This window comes from Fusarium coffeatum (assembly GCF_003316985.1).
Source record: "Fusarium coffeatum strain FIESC_28 chromosome Unknown BRIP53273_contig_112, whole genome shotgun sequence".
Classification (NCBI taxonomy): domain Eukaryota; kingdom Fungi; phylum Ascomycota; class Sordariomycetes; order Hypocreales; family Nectriaceae; genus Fusarium; species Fusarium coffeatum.
This window is the reverse complement of record NW_022157905.1, coordinates 74,985-97,923: the sequence shown is the minus strand read 5'-3', so window position 1 is coordinate 97,923 and position 22,939 is coordinate 74,985. Positions and strand designations below refer to the sequence as shown.

General features: G+C 48.3%; 3 protein-coding genes across 3 annotated transcripts; all 3 read left to right on the top strand.

Annotated features, from left to right (window-relative positions):
• Nucleotides 1-10,604: 10,604 nt before the first annotated feature.
• FIESC28_05190 (uncharacterized protein) lies at nucleotides 10,605-11,216 on the top strand (the record flags this gene model as incomplete). The annotated part of the gene is made up of 1 exon (XM_031159337.1): nucleotides 10,605-11,216. The coding sequence occupies one exon, from the start codon at nucleotides 10,605-10,607 to the stop codon at nucleotides 11,214-11,216; it is 612 nt and encodes a 203-aa protein (XP_031016575.1).
• Nucleotides 11,217-13,630: 2,414 nt separating this feature from the next.
• Nucleotides 13,631-14,456, top strand: FIESC28_05189 (uncharacterized protein; the record flags this gene model as incomplete). The annotated part of the gene is made up of 5 exons (XM_031159336.1): nucleotides 13,631-13,680; nucleotides 13,761-13,788; nucleotides 14,140-14,202; nucleotides 14,253-14,346; nucleotides 14,401-14,456. The coding sequence occupies 5 exons, from the start codon at nucleotides 13,631-13,633 to the stop codon at nucleotides 14,454-14,456; spliced, it is 291 nt and encodes a 96-aa protein (XP_031016574.1).
• A 4,301-nt stretch (nucleotides 14,457-18,757) lies between these two features.
• On the top strand, nucleotides 18,758-21,650 carry FIESC28_05188 (uncharacterized protein; the record flags this gene model as incomplete). The annotated part of the gene is made up of 2 exons (XM_031159335.1): nucleotides 18,758-18,908; nucleotides 19,027-21,650. 2 exons carry the CDS (start codon nucleotides 18,758-18,760, stop codon nucleotides 21,648-21,650), a joined length of 2,775 nt encoding a protein of 924 aa, XP_031016573.1.
• Between the last annotated feature and the right edge of the window lie 1,289 nt (nucleotides 21,651-22,939).

Here is a 22,939-nt window from a genome sequence, read left to right as displayed (position 1 = left end):
ATTCAGATTCAGATCGTTGTTGAGAAGTGAAGCAGTAGCTGCTTGGAGAAAGTGGAAGAGAAAGAGAGTTTGAGGCAGTGGTGGCAGGTGCAGCAGAAGGAGGAAGGTAGGTAGGTTAGGTTAGGTTGGTGCCGAACAGAACGGGGACCCAGGTAAAGGCAAGGATGGCAAGGGAAGGAGCCAGAGAGTACGGTGCGGGGCACTGTACGCCGACTTCAATTCGACTTAGGGACTTTGGGGGTGTGGTTCCAGTTGCCGTTTTCTCTTTCTAGGGCGCATCGACTTTCCCGTGGTTCGCTCGGAGTAAGGTAGGTGAAGATGGAAGGAAGGGTGATGGCAGCTGTTCACTTCCATTTATTCTGTGATGAATTCAAAGAAAAGTCAATTCTCAGCTTCTGGCCTTTTTAGATTTGTAGTTGCCGGCTCCTAACATGGCCATAGATTCTCACAAGGAAGTCATCATCAGTTTAATCGATGAGGCCGGTCTAAATCAGGCTGTGAATGTGATTGTTTGATCCTTTGTTATTCGTTGTAGAATAGTATCTATTGCATCTACAAGCAGTGCCTCGGTCCACATTCGTCATTTCAACTCGATGAATCCATCAATTGAATTCAATTCGGGCTCGCTGCCCCCGAAGGCTTTCGTCAGTTGCCTCACCTCCGTCATCTTATCAAGTCGTCAAAAAGCATGTTATGCTCCCTCACCTCACCGTGGGCTTTTTGACTTGGGCTTGGCCTGGCCTTGGAGTGTCAGAAGAAGTGACCGCCAGAAGCGTAATTGACAAAATGGCTTAGTTGCTTTATGATAGATTAGAGCCGCTCTTAGATTGCTTTATTTTAACACACCAAGCCTTCGAGGACAATTCTTCTGTCACATACCTGCCTGGTTGAGGCTCACGGCTCACAGCACAGATCCCTCCCCCATAATGGATGGGTGGATACTGAGCGGTCGGGAGTACGACGTTACTTTTTGATCCTTAACCCTTCGTGCGTCTTAAGTTGGGTTGTGGTGGTGGGATGGATCACGCCTAGACCTGGCAATGGATACCCTTGATTAACAAAAAGGCCGATCTATCCCAGCAACTTTCTGCCGCAAAAGCCAAAAGGCTTCTGGGAGTGAGCCTGTACAGCAATACGGCACAGCAACTCAACTAAATCTATAATTACATCACGCGGCGAACGCATTTGCTACTTTCCGAGGCATGGCTGGATTTGAAATTTAGCTTGCTGTGTGTGATTATCATGATTTACAGGGGGGCTTTTTGGTGTCAGATAATTACAGGGTCCTTTGGAGAGGCTATCACCGTTGGCTGTACTTGGGCTTGGCTCATAGCACGTCAACCATCTCCAGCCAGCATTGTGTCACGAACATCTCCGGCTAGAATCTCAAAGTTCTTTGCTTGTGCATCCTCATTACAGAGCCCGTTGGGCATGGACTCCTGTAGACGCTCCGCGCAACCGTCTTTTGCCACGGCATTTGACACTCTAACAATGTCCAGTACAGCACAGGTGTGCTCGGCCGATGGCTGGACTCCATGGCTTGACTGGGGCTGAAGTTGAACTGACCGAGTATGCACTGTGCAAGCTTCCGCAGGGAGGAAATGCAAATTGGCACCTCTAAATAGCTACGGGGGTGGGATGAATGACGACTGGATTGCAGCGTCCCGAGATGCAGAACAACGTCTGCATGTAACATGTGTTTGAATCCAGTTTATGGAATGGGCGAGTTGTGAAGCAGATATCCACGGTACAGTACAGTAGCTCAAGGGAGAAGGACCCTTGAACGGTCTCTCGGGGTGTTTCTGGAGTCTAAGATACGAGTGGTCGAGGCTTAGATCGGTACAGCACAGTAACTCGCTTGGACAATTACCTAGCTGCTATCCGTACAGTAGCTTGGGAGGACGTAGCTTCCATTAGCTTAGCGTTCAGCACAGTCAGGTAGGCACGTTTAGCCTCTATCTTGGGTACGGTCTAACTCAGATTCGAAACCACAAAAAAACAATTGATATCTATCAAGGACCGTTTCCGGTCGATTGGGCTCTTCGTATCCTTCTTCTCATACCGTACCTGCCCAGGCGCTTAATATTGCCCCAGAATAACAATGTAGGATTGGTTCGACAGCTGTTACGGAGTCGTTAGTCGCCGGTCTGCACAGATCCCAATTGGGAATCCATTCTGCCAGGCCGTAATCCATCGACAGGAGAATGCCCACAGGGACTGCGTCAAAGATAGGGATGTGACGCGCAATTATACAAGTGAATCACTCAAATATGGACCTTCCACTTGCCGTACGTTCACAACTTATCGATGGATGACGTGCAGCTGTTCCATGTCGATATCAAGCGCCCGCTACTCTTTTTCTTTTTCTCGTTCTCTCTCATGTCTCAAGCATGCATCCCGTCTGATTAGTCCTGGGTCGGTCTGCGGCAATTATTAACCCGAGACCGCGTTATGTCTGAGAATGATGGCATGGCGTCTCTCTCAGTCCGGTAGCCAGCTTGTCAGAACAATACGTACAACTAGTCTGCTTTTACAGACGAGATGGAATGATCGCCCAGCGGCTCTGCTCATTTGACCCTTGTCTTGGCTTTTCCTACCGACCTTTGTGACTAGAGCTTCTTTGGTCAAGTTGTGAGACTATGATCCAATCTTGCAGCCTCGCAACTCGATTCGATTTCTTGTTTTTGTGTGCTGTAGACACTATTCGATTCAACGTCGGTAATAGTTTCGGGGAGTGAATTGCTGGATCTGGACCCGCAGGATAACATCAGGTTGGAAGGTATTCGGCCATAATCAGTCGATCAATTGCCTCTGCTGTGAATCTACCAGCTGATTGCCTCAAGTCTGTAGTACTGAGCGGGTCCATCCCATTTGATTTGTCCTCGCTTTTAGCGTCGATAGGGTCCTCGGCTGGTGCTTTGGGCGTTACGTTGGCTTAGTTCCATTTGGACTTGGACTTGGACTTGGACCCGCTACTGTGCGAAGATGAATATCGCTCACGGCTCGGCCAACATGGGTATGTATGTATAGCAACGGCATAGCATGGCTTACGAGTGTTAATGTCAATGTTGATTGCGAGTGAGACTTGTGTTTCTTGGTTTGAATCGGCTTATTGGATGAGGTGCTGATGAGGTGCTTTTCTCCAGGAACAGAGAAAGATTGAGTAATAATAATTGAGAGCGAACAGCTAATAATCTCAAGCTCAGGCGTCCTATCATGAGAGTGACAAGAAAATCCGCATTCGCCAGAGCCAATTGCAGTGCAGGATCAACGTGCGTTTCACCTAGCTCAAGCCGTGTTCGTGGCCAAGCCCTAGGCTGTTCTTCTGCCTATCGGTGTCAGATAGCCACTGCAAGGACCCTTTCTTGCTTGACGATTGTCGCTTCTACGGAACTTTCTTTGTGGAAACCAGGCGGTGACGGATCGACCTCGTTCAGCCTCATCAAGTGTTCTTCATTCCGTCCAGAACAATTTATTTGCCACCTCTGGGTGGAACTTGCAGCGAAGTGCAGCGCAGCACAGTACCGGTATTCGTCTGTGTAACTGATAGTTTGGTGGTACCTACCTACATCCATGCATGCCTTCAGTGAAAACGATTAGAGTTAGAGAGACAAGAGACAGAGAGAAGGGTTGATTATCACCGAGAGGAAGTTACCGTGATCCACGAACCCACCTTTTAGTCTGTTTCAAAAAAGCCCATCACAGCAATGCAATTCCTCATTCACCGTAGCTATTCGTCCCTTGCGTTTTGATGGAGAATTAGTAATGTTCGAGACTCGAAATCGCCCCAGGTTGAGTTGGATTCAGATCAGGCAGGACCAGAATCAGAAATCGTCAATGGCAGGCACCGCACCTGCCACCTGTATGTATCCGTACAGTACATCGGGAAGGGAAAGGACCGTGCGCAGACCCTTGACCCTCACTGTCTCTGCTTCGTTAGGGCAATGGGGCCGCACGTTGTTGTGTCACACATGGATAAGGCATCCTCAGTCCAGTCTCAGTCTCGGTCCAAGTCTCATCGGTGTTGATACTGACATGTTATTGCCAGCGAATCTTCCAAAAAGGATGCCACACAGGATCGAACCTGGACCTGGCCTAGACTCGTTCTCGTTGCCTCTTCCTCTCTAAAACTGCCGCGGGATAACTTTGTCTAGTCCCATCAGATGCGACGTCAGGAATAGAGGAAGAGTGTCAGAATGAACCAATACTCGATGTTTGCGAAAGCTACGCCCCCGATCCACCTGCAAGCAAGCCAAAGGGACTAGGTCTTGGCTCTACATCCAGAGAATCGACGAATACAATTGCGGCGTCAGCTCAGGGGTCGAGTTATACTGTACTGTAGCCAGGATCATGGCCAACCCAACACCCGTTTCCATATCCCATATCCTCTGCTGTAAGCTACTTCCTAGACCTGACTCTATCTGTCACTAACAATGAATTAGTGCTCGCTTGGTTTCCTACTCTTTACTGATAACTGACCTTGTACCCGCTGCCGTCGACGGATCCCTCGATCGGTCCCAAACTAATCGAGTCTTTGTACTATACTGTACTATACTATTTAGTTGCTCACCGCCAGATTGACATTGACAGGTGAATTTGATGAACATCAAACGCCCGCCGCCGCGGCTGTCTGTGGGCGCGACTTGACTTGAATTAACTTGACATGGTTTCTTGCTAGCATAGCATAACATGGGTTCTAATGCGAGCACGAATGGGGTTTCAATTGCAGAATGGCCCTTGATCCCTGTTCAACACACCACGAGCCAGCCCATGGAAGCCATGCCATGTTCGCTACTGCAGTCACAGGACCTTCTTGCCACGCCGAACACAAGAAATGTGTGGCCTAGTCCCTTGTTCCATGTTGAACGGCATGCGATGCGATGCGATACCACACGAAGCGGAGCTCTCACTCTCAAGTTTGTCTTTACTCCAATTGAGTAGCTAGTTCACCGAGAATCCAGGAACACGACCAATTTTGCCTGCAGTCTCCAGATACCACGGCTTGGGAACAGTATGTCCGCACCACCGTTTGTCTCGAGAGCACAGTGCACAAACACAGTGGTTGAAGGTATGATAGATCATGCAGTTTAGAAACAGTTTCTCAGCTTCTGATTCCTTACAATGAATGAATCAATGCTGATCCGAACAGATCTCTGAAGCATGCAGTTTTCTCATATGGACAATTTGATCCTGATAACCGCGGAATTACACGCCAATCACTGCAATAAGCGGCTTTGCGCCATAAGCACTTGAGGTGTCAACAACGGTTGGCGGCGTATTAGAAGCTCTATCTCGATGGTGAGATAGTCGAACGTCATTCACGCTATGAAGCTTCCCCAAATCACTATCTCATCTCTCTGTGCTTTAGTTAACGCATGGACATCTATGTTAGCAGAGCGATCCTTGCCCCTGTCTACCCGCTGCACAGCCCCGAGATGTGCCAAGCATCATATAGTGGGACGTGATCCTGAAATCCCCAACATGCACTGCAAGTCGATACAGAATGCAACGCACTGAAGACGTCTGATGTGCCCACTGCTGAGTCTCCGCCTAACGTCCCACTTCTATTATAACAAGTCTTCTTTGCTATTAACGATCCTGGGATCCCTTCTCTTGTTGATGTCTCAGTTGTTTCTTCTCTCCTGTCGAAAGCCGGGCTACTAACTAGCCAAGCATCTTGGGAGTGAAGTCGACTAATCGGAACAAATGTCAATGCATTAGAGATGCGCTCCACCATCTCGGAGAGAGAGCCAAGACCATCCTATATAAGGACTTCCTAAGGACTTCTTATTCCAATTTGTAACCTTTTGCCGGCAGGGATTTAACATTTGAGCAACATATTGGAGAGCACTGGGAATAACGGAACCTTTGATGGATGATACAACACCCCATTCCTAGGCCGGGCTTGGAGTATGTTGGTCCCTGGAAGAGTGAAATCCAGGGAATCTCCAACACAATCCACCTGTAATGGTCGGAGACTTTTTTACTTGCTTGAAACTGGACTGAGTGAGTATCAGCCCTACATAGCGATTTGGAGAAGAGGCCAGGTCTGGTATCGAGTGTGCTGTGCCGTGCTATTCTCTCGCTTAGAAGCATCTGTCGTCACCGCACAGCACTCTGTTGGATGATACATTGGTATGTCTGTATACACAATACGGTAAGTCAAGTGCTCATCGAGAGATCTTTCAACCCCAGACTCCCAGGTCCAGAAAGAGGCATATCTCCATTGACCAAGAATGAAAGAGGTCAGGTGCAGCATCGGCCCACAGCTCGAGGCTTCTGCAACCCCTTTGGGATTGATGCTTGTTCATTTGACGATTTACGATTCGCTACATTTTGGACATGAACGAGCGATGTCGGCCGTTCATGATCAAAATAGCATTGAATCACCATGACGCTATAAGGGGATCTCACGCTTTTGATACCCTATGGCCTATACCGACGACCAAGCCGTACGCTTAGTACCGGTAATGAATTCAGTCTCGTTGCAAGGCAGTGGTTCGAGTATGGATTCTTTCTTTCATCATCGGGAATTGACAACGAAAGAAAGAAAAGAAAAGGTCTGCCACACCACGCGCTTATGTGTGTGAGACCAGCTATTGGGATTGACCAACGAGGAGTTTCGATCATTTCATCCACGTTTTTCCTCCCTTCCCTTCTCTAAGTTGCGCCCTTTCCTCCAATCCTCATCTATCTTAACCCCTGTACGCCACTTGTCGTCGACTCTTGACCAGTGGGACAATTGGTTGACCTGACCTTCGCACTGTATCAGAGAACTACTGTCTGGGACAAGACACAACTGTACCTATCGGTTGCCCTGTCCTGACTTGTCTTGTTGTCTTTTTTCCCCAGTCACCGTGCTCTCAACTACCCCAAATTCTGTTCAGTGGAGTCTGGATTCTGGGATCCTTTCTACGAGAATTAACGGAGCAAGAGACCTGGCCTGCCGGGCTCCAAGCAAGCACAAGAATCTGGGGGGGCGCTGGCTACTAACTTAGCAAGCTTAGCTGCTGTAACCCCGGTCTGGGGAGCGGACGTTGCGTTAGCAGGGCCCCTGGCTGTTGACGGCGCACACACCATCCACCAGCAGCCCATCCCTGACTTCCCCAGATTTTGCTGTTTGCGGCGTCGTACTGAATGGAACTTGACAGGAGCTGTGGAAATGAAGACCCAAGCGTCTACTGATAGTATATGGCTGATCTGGACAGAGGCTAACCAACCCAGCAGTATTCTGATCAGCGCTCTACTACGCCCGCCTGGACGCGTTCCGGATGCTGCGGTACTTTCTTTCTAAGTTTCTTCTCATCTCAGTTTCATTGCCTGTTCCCTGGGACTTACGAGTAAGCTTCGTGGCCATGAACCGTTAGCTCCAGAGGATTGCGCAGGCGAATCTTCATTGGTGGCTCGGTCTGGGACTCGGGGGAAGATGTGACGTCCCCGTACGGATCACGAACTAATAGGAGTCCGCCGGCTTGCGTGTAGAGCCAACAAATCAGAAGAGCTGGCGGATAAACCCATTCTGCTCTCTATTGCCGTAATTGAGGCTCTCTGGTAAGCCCCATTCCCCAGACCATCAGAGATGGGGCTAGTCTTTTGACTAAACGAAAGCAGAATTGCTTGCGTTGGAGGGAGGACGCTTTGTCGACGATCCGAGGATTACTCGGTGGGTACTTACAGCCAGGGCGTCCGTACTTGTCCGATAATCTAAGCCTTGACGAACATCGAGATGTTGTTCGAGGCCTAGAATAACAAATTTGCTGTTTGTTTGGATCTTTGATGCCGTGGCGAGCTACCATGAGGTGGTCTAACAAGCCGAGCAGACGAAGCATACGCTAGAGATTTCAACTAACGAGAGCCATGGGGCCGGTAAGCTAACAGTGGAGGCATTCTAATGACTTTGTTGCACTATTCCTTACAAACATAACAGAGACGAAGCAATTCTGTACCTTGCAAGGGCTGCAAATTTCCAGGTTATGTGGAGTAGAGGTAATTGTCTTGATTCGAACTCGTTGCGCTATTGAAGCATTGCCAAGTCATGAAGCAGAAGTTGAGCAGCGTAATTCGATATTCCGTTCGCTACAGGGCCCTCGGGACCCTGCAGGGGCTGCCACACACGAGATATTTTGAGTTTGCCCACGAACGGCGGGCCTTGTGGCGTTTTCCAGACCAGGCAGTTGAATGGTGATCGAGAGGTCCCTGGCTTCCCTGTAGCATGTGAGTTGAGTTATTTACAGTGCTGTAATTTATTACAGGACTCGGCATCCTTGTCTGCTTTCAGGGCAATTTTTTGCTTTTGCGCCACGAGGCCGGGTCGATGATGGTGGAATACAGTACAGCAGTTGGATAGCAGTCGACTATCGACATCAAGAAACTATCGTAACCGCCCTGTCTGTGCTGAAGAACTTCCAATCGTTAGCGAACAAGCGGAAAGTATTCCGGCGTGGCTACAATCGGCGTGTTGGAGGTCGAGCCCAACCAGACAAACCAATGATTACCCCGGTAATTCGAATTACATGGCTAAACCTCGGACCGGGAAAAGACAATCGTGCAGAAACGAAGCTCATCACATTCGGCAATGTTTCGAAACCAGGTACGTAATGTAATGTCAATGGGATGCCTCTTTCTTTCTCTCTTTGGAAATGCCTTGACGCTCTGCAGTAGAGCAAAACAAGGGGAGCTTCGGCTTTCTTCTTCAGTCAAAGGGTGGTTCCACTGCAAGTACTGTAATCATATACACATTCATTCATGCCTAGTTACAGTGCAGCACATATCGACTGACAACGGGCTGAGCTGTTTCCAAAGTGGCGAGAGTGTGAGAGAGTGGCGCTCTCGAAAAAGGCGACTAGAAGACAACAAGAGGGAAAACTTGATTATAAGCGTGCAAACCAGATCAAGAAAAGACCAAAGGGACGCCAAATTCGGGCAAAGTCCTTTTGGGTGTCGCGCTTTAAAGCTGGAGCCCAAGAGATCTGCCACCTATGTTGAGGTGATCAGCAGGGTCCTGAGGACTCTGAGCGAATCACCAACGGGTGTTGTTGCGATCATCTCTTTAAATTATTTCTGTTGCGCTTCTGTGGTTTTCTGGGGCGTTGAAGATCCTTGACTGTAGGTACTGTAGGTTGGTGTGATGACAGTTAACTTACAAACATATGGATGACATTGCTGAAGGACACTGTACAGTACTGTAACTTGGCTTGACTTGACGTTGAACTCAACAAGCAAGTGCCGCGGCGTCGGAGCTTTTTCGCCTCTGTCGTTGCAATTTTCTTGGTTTATTATACTCAAAAGTTAAAGATCTGCGATATGCGATGCGACTTGACGTACAGTACAAGCAGAAAGTGTGCTGTGGGTTGCAGTCCAAGTAGACTGATTGCTTGGACACGGGAAGAAGACCGGCACTTGGTAGTTCACCTGTGAGACATTCTGACTGATAGAATGCTTACAGCATGCTTATGCTTAGATCGGAGCATCTTCTTTTTCTTTATTCTGTTTCAGCAATCTCTTGTTCAGCCACTCAGAGTACACAAACAGCTCAGGATAGGTGGCTGTCGAATAATCGCTCAATTTAATCACCGGTATTCGGCCATACACGTTTTGAGAAGAGCTGTTTGGTAGGAATCGGGATCTCTTGGTTAGTCTAGAACTCGGCTGCGATGATAGAGGGACCACTAGAATCCGCATGGGTGCGTGATTAGTTTGATGTGTTACGCGCACAGGTGGGACTGGGACTGGGAGAGTGAGAGAACAAACAGAATTAGAAACAAAGCAGGTAGTGTAGAGTGTAGGGGCCTCGGGCTAATCAACCGGTGACTCACACTTTACTCGGACTGCCTATTATCGGACATGGACATGGACATGGACTTGGACTTGGACTTGACTTGATATCATAATATCACCATACATGTCGCCAATGGCCAGGGTATGTTGTGCGTCAATCGCGTGGGGGTTTTCTTGAACTGTCCTGTGATGTATTGGTCTACAATTGTTCGAGGCATCAACCGATTAAATGTCAATTGTTGCCATTATCGAGCCACAATAATAGTACCCATCGATACCGTTAATGGCGGTGGTAGGTAGTGAGTGAATGAGTGAGTGGCCCACACCCCTCCAGTTCGACGCCGTCTCAGTTCCATAGTCAACTGAGCTACTCTCAGGTAAAGTGTGCATAAGGCTGGAATAGACAACCCTCCACTAAAAGTTTCACATTGTTTACATCGTCAACTTCAATCAGTCTCAACTCGAGATACTCAGTGATGCAGTTGGTGATAGATAAGAAATGCCCAGCCTTGTCCTTCGTCACCAACCCAGTCCAGGTTAGCTGAGCAATGTGCTGTACAGCTATTGGCTGGAAAGAGCATACGTCATAGAGGCCCATTCCAAGGCCAAGATGAAGGAAAAACCAGGCTGAGAGGACAAAGAATTGTTAGTTATATTTTGTTGAGCGCTTTATGTCTGATGGTGAGAAAAGTCTTTGTAGGAACATCAACTGTGATTTCGCTTCAATTGGTCTCTCGCCTCGTGTCTATATAGCTAGCTACAAGCTACACACGTTGTGAAACCACTTACACCACCGATTGGTACTACCAAAACTCATATTTTCCACCATGAAGCATACTTTACTTCCTCTTATCTCTCTACTCCTGGGCTCTAGCCTTGCTGCGGATGTTGTTACAATTACAGCACCAGCATCCATACCTTCCAACGAGCCAGAATGGAAGGAGAAAGACACTTTCACATCAGCTGTTCTCAACAGCACAAATTTCTACCGCGAAGAGCACAACGCTACAGCTTTAAAGTGGAACAAGACACTCGAGGAGTTTGCATCAGACTACCTCGATGACCTCGATGACTGCGAGTTCGAGCACTCTGGTGGTCCCTATGGCGAGAACCTCGCTATAGGTTACCCCAATGTCACTGCTAGCATTGAGGCTTGGGGTGATGAGCGTGAGAAGTACGACTTTGATGAAGCTGAGTTTGATGAAGAGACTGGCCACTTCACCCAGCTTGTCTGGAAAGACACCACCACTGTAGGATGTGGGAGAAAGTTGTGTGGTGAGAAAGGATGGTATCTTGTTTGCGAATACTGGCCAAGGGGTAATGTGCAGGGTCAGTTCGAAGATGAGGTTGTCAAGGAGGAGGGTGGTGCGTTTACTACGAAACCCGGTGTTGGATTAGCGCTGTTTGTGTTCCTTGGGTATATTGTTGTCTTTTTATAGAGGGTGCTTATGACGGGTATTGGATGGGCGCTTGGGATATATGATGGACGATGGCATTCATGCTGGACATGAGCTACATTGGATATGTTTCTACGGTTTCTTTGTATATACTATAGATCGCTTATACGTGTCACGGCCTTTTATATACCACCTTTGTTATTTTCTTGCACGCTTATCACGATGCCGAGTATTCAGCGAGTCATCCCTTCTGTATATATCGTATAGTAGATACAATCGTACTATGGATGTGAATCACCTGGGGCCATAAGACACTGCCGTAAAATCTCTGCTCATGGTCGTTTCAGAGTGGATTTTTGTCTCGTCTAGATCAACAGCTTATGATAGAACAACGTTAGTGGAACATATGTTTGTGATCTTCTGCCGTCAAAGGATTGATGTTCAGTCTCGTTACCAAAGTCTATTATCAACCGATCTAGCAGAGAAACCATGGTTCCCTAGGTATCTGTCTACCTATATCGATGCACTGACCTGCCAAGTTCCCCTTAGATCTCCTTCCTAACAGTTGCCTAGAATTGCATATCTGCCTAGGTATGATTGCATGATTCGGAGAGAAGAGAGCCAGCTAGACATGATCGGGCGACAGGAGACAGTCTACTGGCAATAGAAGTATGAATGAGTCGGGCATGAGGCACAACAGTGATGGATTTCTGGAACAGTCGGGTGCAACTTCTTCTTTTATGGAATCGTTTAGTAAAAGACCCAGAAGGAAGGTACGCCGCTGTTTCGGTGTTCATGGTGAGTTACTCCTTCACATGAACATGGATGTGAACTTGCAACTAACTTCATCTCAATATCAACTCAGGCTATCCGCTTTCAATGCTTCTAGAAGTTGGACCACTACTTGTCATTCTCTTACTACCATATCACTTTCTGCCCTGTATCTTCACGTTTGACACCACATCAGCATTGTCTTGAATCGACTAAGATGGGCCAGTTTATTCTTGTCTTCCCTACACTTCTAAACTGGCTCCTAGAACGGTCGGTCGAAGCTACCCTTGCAGGCAATTCACGACTAAGCGGGACGTTTTCTATCTTAAAGTCAGGTTTACTCATGCGCGTTGGCTTATACCAGAGCGAACGTCTGGGCCTACACCACAGAGCCTGTCGTGATGGCCCGACTATCACATAGCATGTGTCGAGCAGACTCGTATCTCCTCCCTTGACGTTCTACAGCACCACCACCAAACATCTGACTATCCTCGACATTGATGTTCACCGTGATCATTCCTATCATCAGGACCTTCTTGCAGCACGCTGGCCGCTATTCACCGACTTGGAAGCTTTGAAGGTCGCATGCGTGAGATTTCACCCGGTTATCAACGAGGAACCCCCATGCCGCTTTCCGGATGAAATACCTCAGGATTGTCAACACACGACTCAAATTGGTTTATTCTATGACCCTGCCATGAATTACTTTCGAATACAGGAAGGCGAATTTGTTGGCTTTCCATACGAGATTGACGATAAAATGTGGAAACTCCTCAAATCCAAGATACACATCGTCCCTACTGATGAAGACGGTGACTATCACACTTCCGGATCAATTCGCATCTTGAAATTGAAATTGATATTCGTGGAACGATATGCTGCAGCACGCCACAAGCGCCTAGCAAGAAATACGCTTGATGCACGCTGCGGTTCGTCAAGTCCAGAATCAGCCGCCGGTTACTTGAACAGACGCAACAACGCCCAGGACACTGGTCCAGACTTAAGGCCATTGCTCAACCCAAATCATAACGGCTTCACCAGATTAGATGATAAATCGTACTTTGCGTCGAGCTCTGCATCGAGCTCTCAAGCCATAGTGATTCGTCGTGGCGATTCCTAAAAGAATCCATGTCTCAATCAGCAAGTTGGGATATTCGCAAGCAGAGTAGCGATTTCAAGCTGGAATTGATCTGCAGCAGCGCCTTCTGAGGTGTGGTGATACAACTTTTCGAGTTATCGTGGAAATGGAAATGCTGGTATAAAAAAGGAGAGCGGGAGGTTTGAAGCCAAAGCACCAGCGTTTTGTTTATATGAGCTTGTGTGTATGATTGTAGCGATATTGAATCAAGAAACTCATCTTGCGTTATCTTTTTCGCCAAAAATGACCATTTGCAAAACCACGACAAAACATATAAAATAACAATTCATGTTAATTGACGTCCGCCAATCTACCTACCCTTGAGTGGTTTGAGGTCGCTCGGATAAATATTACTCCACCTCCGCCAAGATTTTGGGTTGGCGTTCAGAGCTCCCACGTCGGAATCTTGCGACAGCCAGAATCGCGGTGATCAAACAATCCAACGAAACCTCGCTACTCCCTCGATCCCGATCTCGATTTCTCAGCGCAGCGAAACCATTCTTCTTTCTCCCCAGATCCACGGCTCTTTGCGCCTACTTCTAACAAAATGACTGGTCGCGGTGGTGGCGGTGGTCGCCGTGTTCTGGTTCCTCCTATGTAAGCTTTCCTCATGAGACTTCGCGACGCGATTGTTTTCTCGCTAGATCTTTAGAGCAATGTGCTGACAGTTCTATTAGCAACTTCATTTTCAAACTTCTCCAATCAGTGAGTTTTACCGTTCTTTGGGCATACCGTCGATCACCGAATCGCTTGACCGCCGATGGATCTCGAAAACACCATGTTATCCCGAATTCTGCGCTTTTGGTAGATGAGGTAGAGCTGGTTACTAGATTGACAGGACCAGGGCGGCGGTTCAATACCGTTTGAGCTTGGGGATTAATCTGGCTGGACTGGGATTGAACGACCGCCTTGCAACCTGTTTTTACCATACCAGACGAGACCGATACCGGACTAGCTCTCTATGGCGCGAAGATGGATCATGCTGTGTTTTAGAGGTTCACGAGCGGAAGGCGAGCGGTGGTGGCTGATAAGAAGAATTCTGGCTAACTGTCGCAGCACGCTACGGTCAGCGTTTGGCTGTACGAGCAGCTCTCTATCCGCATTGAGGGCAAGATCAGAGTCAGTACATACCAAACTGCTTTTAAATAACAACCGCTAACTATTGCCAGGGTTTCGATGAGTTCATGAACCTGGTCATCGACGACGCCGTGGAGGTTAAGCAAATCACCAAGACCAACGACAAGGAGTCTCGGAGGCCCCTTGGTACGTCCCAACATAACCCCCTATTCCCCTCTGCCATTCACTAACATTACCAAGGTCAAATCCTGTTGAAGGGAGACAACGTGTCGCTGATCCAGAGCACCTCAAGCTGAAGAGGTGGCAACGGAACCGATCGGGTGGATTTGGGAAATAGACAGGCAATCGGAGTGAAGTGGAAGCAAGAAGGAATACCCAAAACCGCCTAGGCCGATTAATGGCTAATGAGGCAGTCATGGCGGTCAGTATCTTTTGAGTATGGAAAAAGTTCGCCCACGTCGCAGATGACGGGTTGAACTGCGTGGAGGACAAGACTTGGCCCGACCATATATCTTGGTGTCTACTTTTGGGAGACAGTTATGAACCAATAAACACTTGCACGCCTCTGTCTGTTATCTGAATTCTGCTGTGCATTCTTGCGATGGTAAAACTGTTGAAAGTAGCTGTGACTGTAGCCTTTAATAACTCAGTGTCTACGAACTGAGCTGACCTGTCGACTGTACTCAGGATAAACACATCCTAGATAGCGGATGAGACATTCCATCTTGGCCCATCGAGCTATGTAATCGCTTTGTCAACCAGATCCAACAACTAATACTACGCTGCCCCCACGGTTGGAAGATTATGTTGGTTGTTATCCCCTCAAATGACACTCAACTCATGCATGCGTATGCAACTTTGTCACATTGTTGGTCAGAAGTTGAGAATGCGGTCATAGAAATCATGCTACAATTCTACAACATCGACATGCATCCTGGCGGGCGATTCGAGTTCAGCGTTCCAGGCCGCCACATCCAATGCGGTAGGTAGCGTTTCCGCGAAAAGGAGATGATAGCAGCTGCAGGTAAACTGTTAAGGAAATATCGGTACTGGGAGACTGGGCTATTTTTCGATGGTTGAGGCTATCGCTGGGAGTCCTGGGCTGAGTAGTCTCGCGCTTCAATAATCGATGCAGCTTTACGTACTGAAAAGCATTCACTTGGCAACGTGCTCTTAATTGTAGGAAATCATCAAGGCTGGAGCTGAGACCTGTTTATCTTTTATCTGCAGCAGCGCAGCTACATGACGATTGAGCTGCCACGGCGCGTCAACCTCGATCACGATTCCCACCCCCAAAAGGCAATATCAACGTCGGTCCTGTCAAAGCACACTGTATGTCTCAAGAGATGCCATAAAAGCAGATTCGTAGTCTTGGGCGTTTCACTAGAGCAGCCACAGTAAGGCTTGCAGAGAGGGAGGGCAGTCTAGAAGAAAGCTGTACGCGTAGACACCGGTGAGGCTTGTCTAGATCGCAAACTCAATAAGCGCCTTTACCCTCTGCAGGATGGAAGCTAGGAGTGCAGGAGTCTGGACCCTGAATAAGGACTTTGGCTTAACGCTCGACGGGGTCTGCGAGAGGCAGCTATTTCCGTCAGTGAGAGATCTGTGTTTTTCTGATGACGTCTCATTCTTTTCTTTTTGGAATAAAGATCTTGAAATGCGCGTCAATTGTTTATAACACATCATCTGTCGTATTGCAAACATTGTTGACGTGCGCTATGGAAATTAATGAATATGCACCCCGGATTTTCGTGCCCCGCATTGGCAGGTGGGTGGAGTGTGGAGTCAGCCCGTGGAAGAGTCGTTCCGATGGTTTGTCAACTAACGTTAGCTGTGATCTATGAATATGGAATTGCATGGTGCATTGTTGTTAGAACGATGGCTGAGAACTATATCAAGCCTCTAAAGATATAAATGCGATTGATTGGTGATTGTGGATTGTGGATTGAGACCACAGGTAGTCGGTCAGCCTTACACTGCATCTGATATTGAGGTGGTTGCGGCTTGCCATCTACCCTCTAGTTTATGCGAAAGAGAGGTTCCTGTTCCCATCAAAATGAGAGCCGAATGTCCACACAAGATCAAGTACACAATCATCGAACATAAAGATCGATAGTCAATATCGGTGGCTAGCGGCATAACCGCGTCGATAAAGTGATTCTAGTCTTATGATCGACTTGACTCGTCTGGAGCTAGACGAGTATTTGACTGGGAACGTTAAACCGTTGAGATACTAACACTGGAGCATTGAGCTTGACAGCACTTGGCACTACTTATCCCGAAGCTTGGACTTCAAATATGAATGTATGAGGGAGTAGACAATAAGAGAATGATGCTGTGAAGCTCTTTCTTGCACCTTGTGCCACCACTAATGGATGAGAGCCCTCGTATTGCCAGGGGTCCATCTTGGCTTTCATATAGACTCACTTGAATACAAAGCAATCTTCCCGCCTCCTTAATGTAATGGCTGCGAGTAGCAATGCTGTTGCCATTCCACCGCTTAGATAGTTTGTCGCCAGGGTGCCAGAAGTATTGACCGCTGCCAACATAAGAGACGAAATAATTCAGTCACCTTATGCTGGTTCAAACATGCATTTCAGCAGCTTAATTTTGACAGCCTAGGTATCAAGGCCAACTCCTCTGTTACCCACCTGTTTGTTCATGCTAGTCAGGGCTAAGTCTTGGTGAGGCTCAATGGCGCTGACCTGGTCAGTGGAGTGAACGCGCTAGTTTAAGCACCTCAGCGGAAACTCGCGGCTGAGACTCAAACGACACAAACTTGAATAGGTTTCAGCAAAGGTCAGAAGACCTAAGATCGATGATGAAACTGGGTTGCAAGATAGGCGAGGTCTGCGTGGACACCACGTACCCAGTCGGTGGGTCGAGACTCGATCGAAACTTGATGATACAGCACCTTCGGCCTCGGACGGAGTTTATGATAGTCATCGTGTTCTGGCGTCGAGAAGCTGGTTGCAACGAAAAGCGTTAAGGTCGCAGCGACAGACTTTGCTGGGACTGCGAGAAGAGCCTGATCCCTGTTTGGTTGGGGCTTATCGAACCTATGTTCAGGCCACGACATGGGGGTTGTTAACTTGTTTTGCGATTGGTTGTATATGTGCACGCGACATGCAGCGCAAATCCCTTTGTGGAGGGAATTATGCTAGGGAACCTTGGAGTCGTTTCTTTTTCTTGTCTCGTTCCTTTTGCTGGAAATCCTGGTAAGAAAAATTGTCCCTCAAATTCTGCATCATATCCAGGGCAGGAATAGGCTCTTCTCTATGGAGTTGCCGAGCTGCTATCGTCGGCATAGGCATTTGTAGATTTGATGATGAACTCTTTCAAAGTTGACCTTTTCCTAACCAATCTCCAACTACATTTTTCTTCTTTCGGCTGGATCTTGAAGATTGTCATTTGTCATTGGCACAACTCATCGACAATCTGGGCTACCCCCCCTTTTACGAGCCTAGCTGAGTCCAGTGGGTCCAGAAGGACTTGGCCACTGTAACAAAGAGCATCAACTAGGGCCCAATGGGGGATAAATCATGTCCATGGGTTGGAAGATCGCTGGGCGAAGTCAACAGAAGAGTGCAGTACAGTACGGTACGGCATCGAGGTGTTGAGGGTTTGAGGACGGGTCCTATCCCGATTGTTCCGGGACATTCGTGGTACGTGATCTGTATTATACAGGGGATTGCGTTAGCAAGTCCAGCCGATGTGAATATATCTGCAGCTACAGAGCAGTTGGGGATACCTATCGTTAGATTCCGTTGCAGAACAAAGTCTCACAGTCTCTTGGTTGATGCTGCATTGCATGTTCGTCCTTACTTGACGTGTCCAAGAAGATCTTCCACAGGGAGCCTTGAACATCCCTGGCTCTTGGAAACTTCCAAGTAATGTGATGCGATGAGGTACGATGCAGGTGCCGTGTCATTTTCGCACCCATCCGATGGTGATCCTAGAAGGGTAGAGTCTAGGTTGGGTTGTAAGCCCATTCCCAATAGGTTCCCTTCTAGTACCTGAACAGATTAGCCCGGTGCGGGGGAGAGTCAAGCTCCGTTCGGAAAAGCGGACCCTGCCTGCTAATTACAGGTTACAGGCTACAGCACAGAAGAAGAACGGCAGGGCTGGCCGCTCGCTGGCCGCTGTCCAGGTACTGTACTGCCCGGCCCGGAGGATGTGCTGCTGGGTCAGCACTTTAGTGGCTCCAGAGGGTGCATCTAGCCCACTGTAAAAGGTCCTAAAATTCCATTCACTGCTTGCTCATTCCTATTCCATTGGCTGGCTTCGGACTTTACAGCGCGGGGCTGAGGTTCAAGGTGCGGCAAATCCAATCTCATTCATCCATTCATTTTGGGCCCCTTCCCCAAACTTCGTTTTCGCTCGCTTCCTTCTCAGTCTCATCTCAATCTCAACCTCACCCTAACATCCATATCTTCATATATACGACCTTCACTTTTGTTTTATACGTTTCATCTGCATTCCGTCTGGGCATTATCGCTGTCGCTCTGCCCTCGACGCGACGCTACACAGCGTAACGATCCCGATCACTCACCCCGGCTCCCCGCTCCCGTTCATCACATTTCAACCCGCCTTCACAATGAGACGCCAAAACCGTTCGTGCGACCAATGTCGCAAGGCTAAACGGGCATGCGATGCGCCCTCGCTATGGGACATCCAGCGTAACCCAGAGAGAGTTCGCAACGGTGCAGACAGCGCCAGCGGAGCTTCTCTAGCTGAAGAGCATCTAGGTGAGTTGCGTTTGTCTTTTACGGGTTTCTCCAACATCTGCTTCCTTTCCCCCTTCCCCTCCTCGCGTCTTTTTCCGATGTCGACGACGCTAACCGGAGGGCCAATGAAACTTGATAGATGAGATTGATTCTAGAGCTTTACGATGTTCATACTGCCTTCGCACTCGCAAACAATGTACATTTAATTGGGTTCGCGCTCAACTACAGACTAGCCCTGCGGCTGCCAACTCCAACTCCAACTCTAATACCAATGTCAACCCCGATACTGCCTCCCACAATGGCGCCCACCCTCGTCGAGTACCCGATCAGTCGCGCACAAAGGCCAAACGACAACGGCCGCGCCCTCAACAGCAACCAGGACCTGCGCCGGCTCAAGCTCCTCTCCCGACTCAGTCGCTCGATGTAAACGCCACTGCTTTGCTAGACATGCTGCAAGCACCTCCGACGACACACGACTTGAGTTGCTGGGGGCCAATGGATACGACCGGCTTTGCCAACTTTCCTGCATTCCCTCATACTACTTTTGATGCCATGCCCGCCAATGGTGTCTTCGACCCGACCGCATTTGATACCAGTCTTCACAACAGTGTCTTCCAGAGCTTCGAGCCTCAATCAACGCCAGGGCACCCGCATCACATAGATCTTACGCCTCCTACAGAGCTCACCAGCCAAGCTCTGCACTCACGGCATCAAACGACAGAGGAGGAAAATGCTGAAAACGGATGGCCTCTATTTCAGACCCAGTCTGTCGGTAGTGATATTCCATTCCAGCCTTCCCCCTCAGGGTCGAACTCATACGAAAGCGACATCTCATCCAGATCATTGAGCGTGCGCCACTACCCAGAAAGCTTAGCAAGAAGTTACAGCACTTCCATTTCACCTTTCTCAGTAACACACAACATGATGACGAAGACGAACAACAATATGATTTCGGACAATTTGATGAGAATATACCACGATGTTTTGGAACATGCACTGTCTTGTTGGTTATCGGAGGAGACATGCCCTTACAAGCCAAATACCATAACTCGGCCTTCCAACAATGGCGTTAGTTGGCTAGCATCTCACTTCGAGGGGCTTAGCGTTGGTCAACCTAAACAGCAAGACAACAGGATATATCGACGAGTCATTCAACTTGACAAGCAGGCACAAGCAACAAAGTTAATTCGGTTGAGTAAATCAGATGACAGAGCTGCTTCAAAGGCATTGCATTTAGCTATCATGGCTTTTGCGACTCAGTGGGCTCAAGGCAGCCAGCGTGAGCGCGATAGGTTTCCACAAAGCTTGACCCAAATGGATAGCATGCGATCGGAGTTTGACGATATCAACGAGGATTTCGACCGAACACTTCAAAAGACTTTCTGGGCTCAAGCTAAACGAGCCCTGCAGGATTGTTCTGATATGGAGTGCTTCCGCGTGGTTTGTGCAGATTTGATAATGGGATTGGCGCAAAAACCAAGGGATGACGAAGACAACAACGACGGACCCTACAGCATGAGTAACTTTGATGGTGAAAGCCCGATTGCGTCAGGAGAGGGTTCAATTGCTTCTCAGCTCAGTGAGATCATCGCTGCAGAAGGCCCGCCTGTTTTCATGGAACGAGCTGCAAGAAAGATGCATGCCCTCAAGTTCCAATATGAGGCGCGGGAAACGGGTGTTCTCGACGTGTCTGGAAGTTCTCTTGGACTGGAGAAGGCGACTGCTGCGGATGCTCTGAGTGAGGAGGATAAGGGCACCATCGGTCTCGTCTACTGGATGACGGTTATGTTCGATACTGTGTCCTCATCCATGAACGGCCGGCCTGTAGTTGTTTCGGACGAGGAGTGCCACCATGACCCGACCTATCCTGACCACCCAGAGCATGAATCTTACAACATCGAATACCGTCCGCAGGACGCCAGGTGGTGGGCAGAGCTTTTCGTTCGCGAGAACAAGGAGGGAGCTCTCCGCTGGCCTTGTTCATATGATGCCGCCTCTAAGGGTGTTGTCACCGCTGCTCCTATCAAGGTCATTCTGTTCCGCCACGTTTCGTACCTTCAAAATACCATTAGAAGTCGATACCGTGGCGAGCCTGTTGAGAAGGTCATTTCCAATGCTATGGCTGTTTATAAGCACTGGAATGTCAGTTACGGTGCGTTCTTCCGGGATCTGGTAGAGCAGTACGACTCGGTCCCAACACTCATCCAAAGCTGGTTTGTATGTGTGGTGGCCCATTTCCATTGTGCTGCTCTCCTACTGGCAGACCTTATTGAGCTTGTCGATGAGAACAAGTTGGGCTTGGAGTATTCGACCCAGGTCCGTCAAGCAGCCAATGTCGTGGTGAGCCTTCGAAGAGACAGTGCAAACATCCTTTCAGATCTTGCCCGAGTCTCGACACGCCCTCGAGCTGGTGACGTGCCTGGAACCGGCGTCTCGGACCTCCACTTCGCAGTTGTCGAAGGTTCCATTTTGACGGAGCCATGGACGATGATCCTCATCAGGGCGTTTACCAAGGCGGCCATTCTGCTTCTTACCGAGGCTGAGGAAAAAGTCCGACATGAACACACACCTCTCGAGACGCCTAGTGTCATGCATTTAGTGCGCAGGTGCGAGGACTGCACGAAGGCACTATGGTGCTTGGGCAAGAAGTCAGATATGGCTCGCAACATTGCCAGCATTCTATCCTCAGCACTCGGACCTTACATGATACCAACGACCTTGTCGCACATGCCTATCTCATCTATCGAGCCAGTGATGGTATAACTTTGGATCTTTGAACTTTACTTTGTATTTAATTTTGCAAGCGATCAGCACACTTGGTTATTGGGATACTGGGGCAACAAGAGGTATAATAGCGAAATGAAACGAACGAAACAGTCCCATATATTTACATGTATCTATGGGGAACTATTTAAACGAAACAGTCATTATCGTCGATGTGGTGTTGTCTTTGAGACCAGGATTCTATGCCTACATACTGTCAGTGTCAAGTGATGTATACTGCCAAGCAGAACTGGATCCTGACATAAATAGCGCCCTAGCATACTGCTGATTAAACAGCCTTACACCCTCAACCCATCTAGCGAAAAGAGGCATCCTTGTTAATGGGTCCAGGACTGCTGACGCGATGCAACAGGCTGCTTACTTAGGCACCGCCTAATAAGCGTACTGCATACCCAAATAGGAGATTCTACAGGATCTAAATGGCTCTGCTAACTTTAGATACCACGACGAATCATCACGGAGAACTGTGTTTTGACATCCCCATGGTAGGACCTTTGCATTTTGCCAAGAAGTTGGGGGCCAAGCAATGTGCTGCGCATTCTACAATGAGTTGTTCTCTTGTCAGAATTCTCATACTCAAGTTCTCTTTAGCATTACTCGTAGTTCAAGGTAAGGACATACCACTGCTTTTGAACGGTTGAAGTTAAGTTGACATATGTTGATGGCTCAAAGTTGGCGAGATATTGAAAGGTCTTAGATACGCATCTTAATTATAGCAACCGCATTTCAAACACCTGCGCGGTCAAGATATTCTAGAGCGGTTGAGGCATCCAATCGGAAAATAACTATAATCTGACACTGGTGCTGTCAAACAAGGCTCAGCTACGGCTTAGAAACGTTGATCAACACCGTTGGACTTACACCGACGATCTTTCAACCTTGGCGTATTCCGTATTATAGATTTGCCTCATGTGGCAGCACTTTAAACAGAGAAGAATTCTACCTTCCATCTGGCAGTGTACCTGATATCGAGTCTGCTCAGCTGTTGAACGGAACTTCCGACTTTCAATTCTCACTGCGATATCATGGATCCACGGTAGGTTTGCTGCGGGCAGTGTTATGGGTCTGCCTACATATATGCATACATGGATATTGGAGGCCATACTACAGCCTTAAGACCTAGTGCTTACAGCATAGCCATCATGTTTTGCCATATACCTAAAGTTGAGTATATAAGAGTAGGTAGCCATTCTTCACGTCGTATAGATAGTTGCTTGAGACTAGACCACCACACATCATCACAATATTTTACAATATTTCTTGTCTAC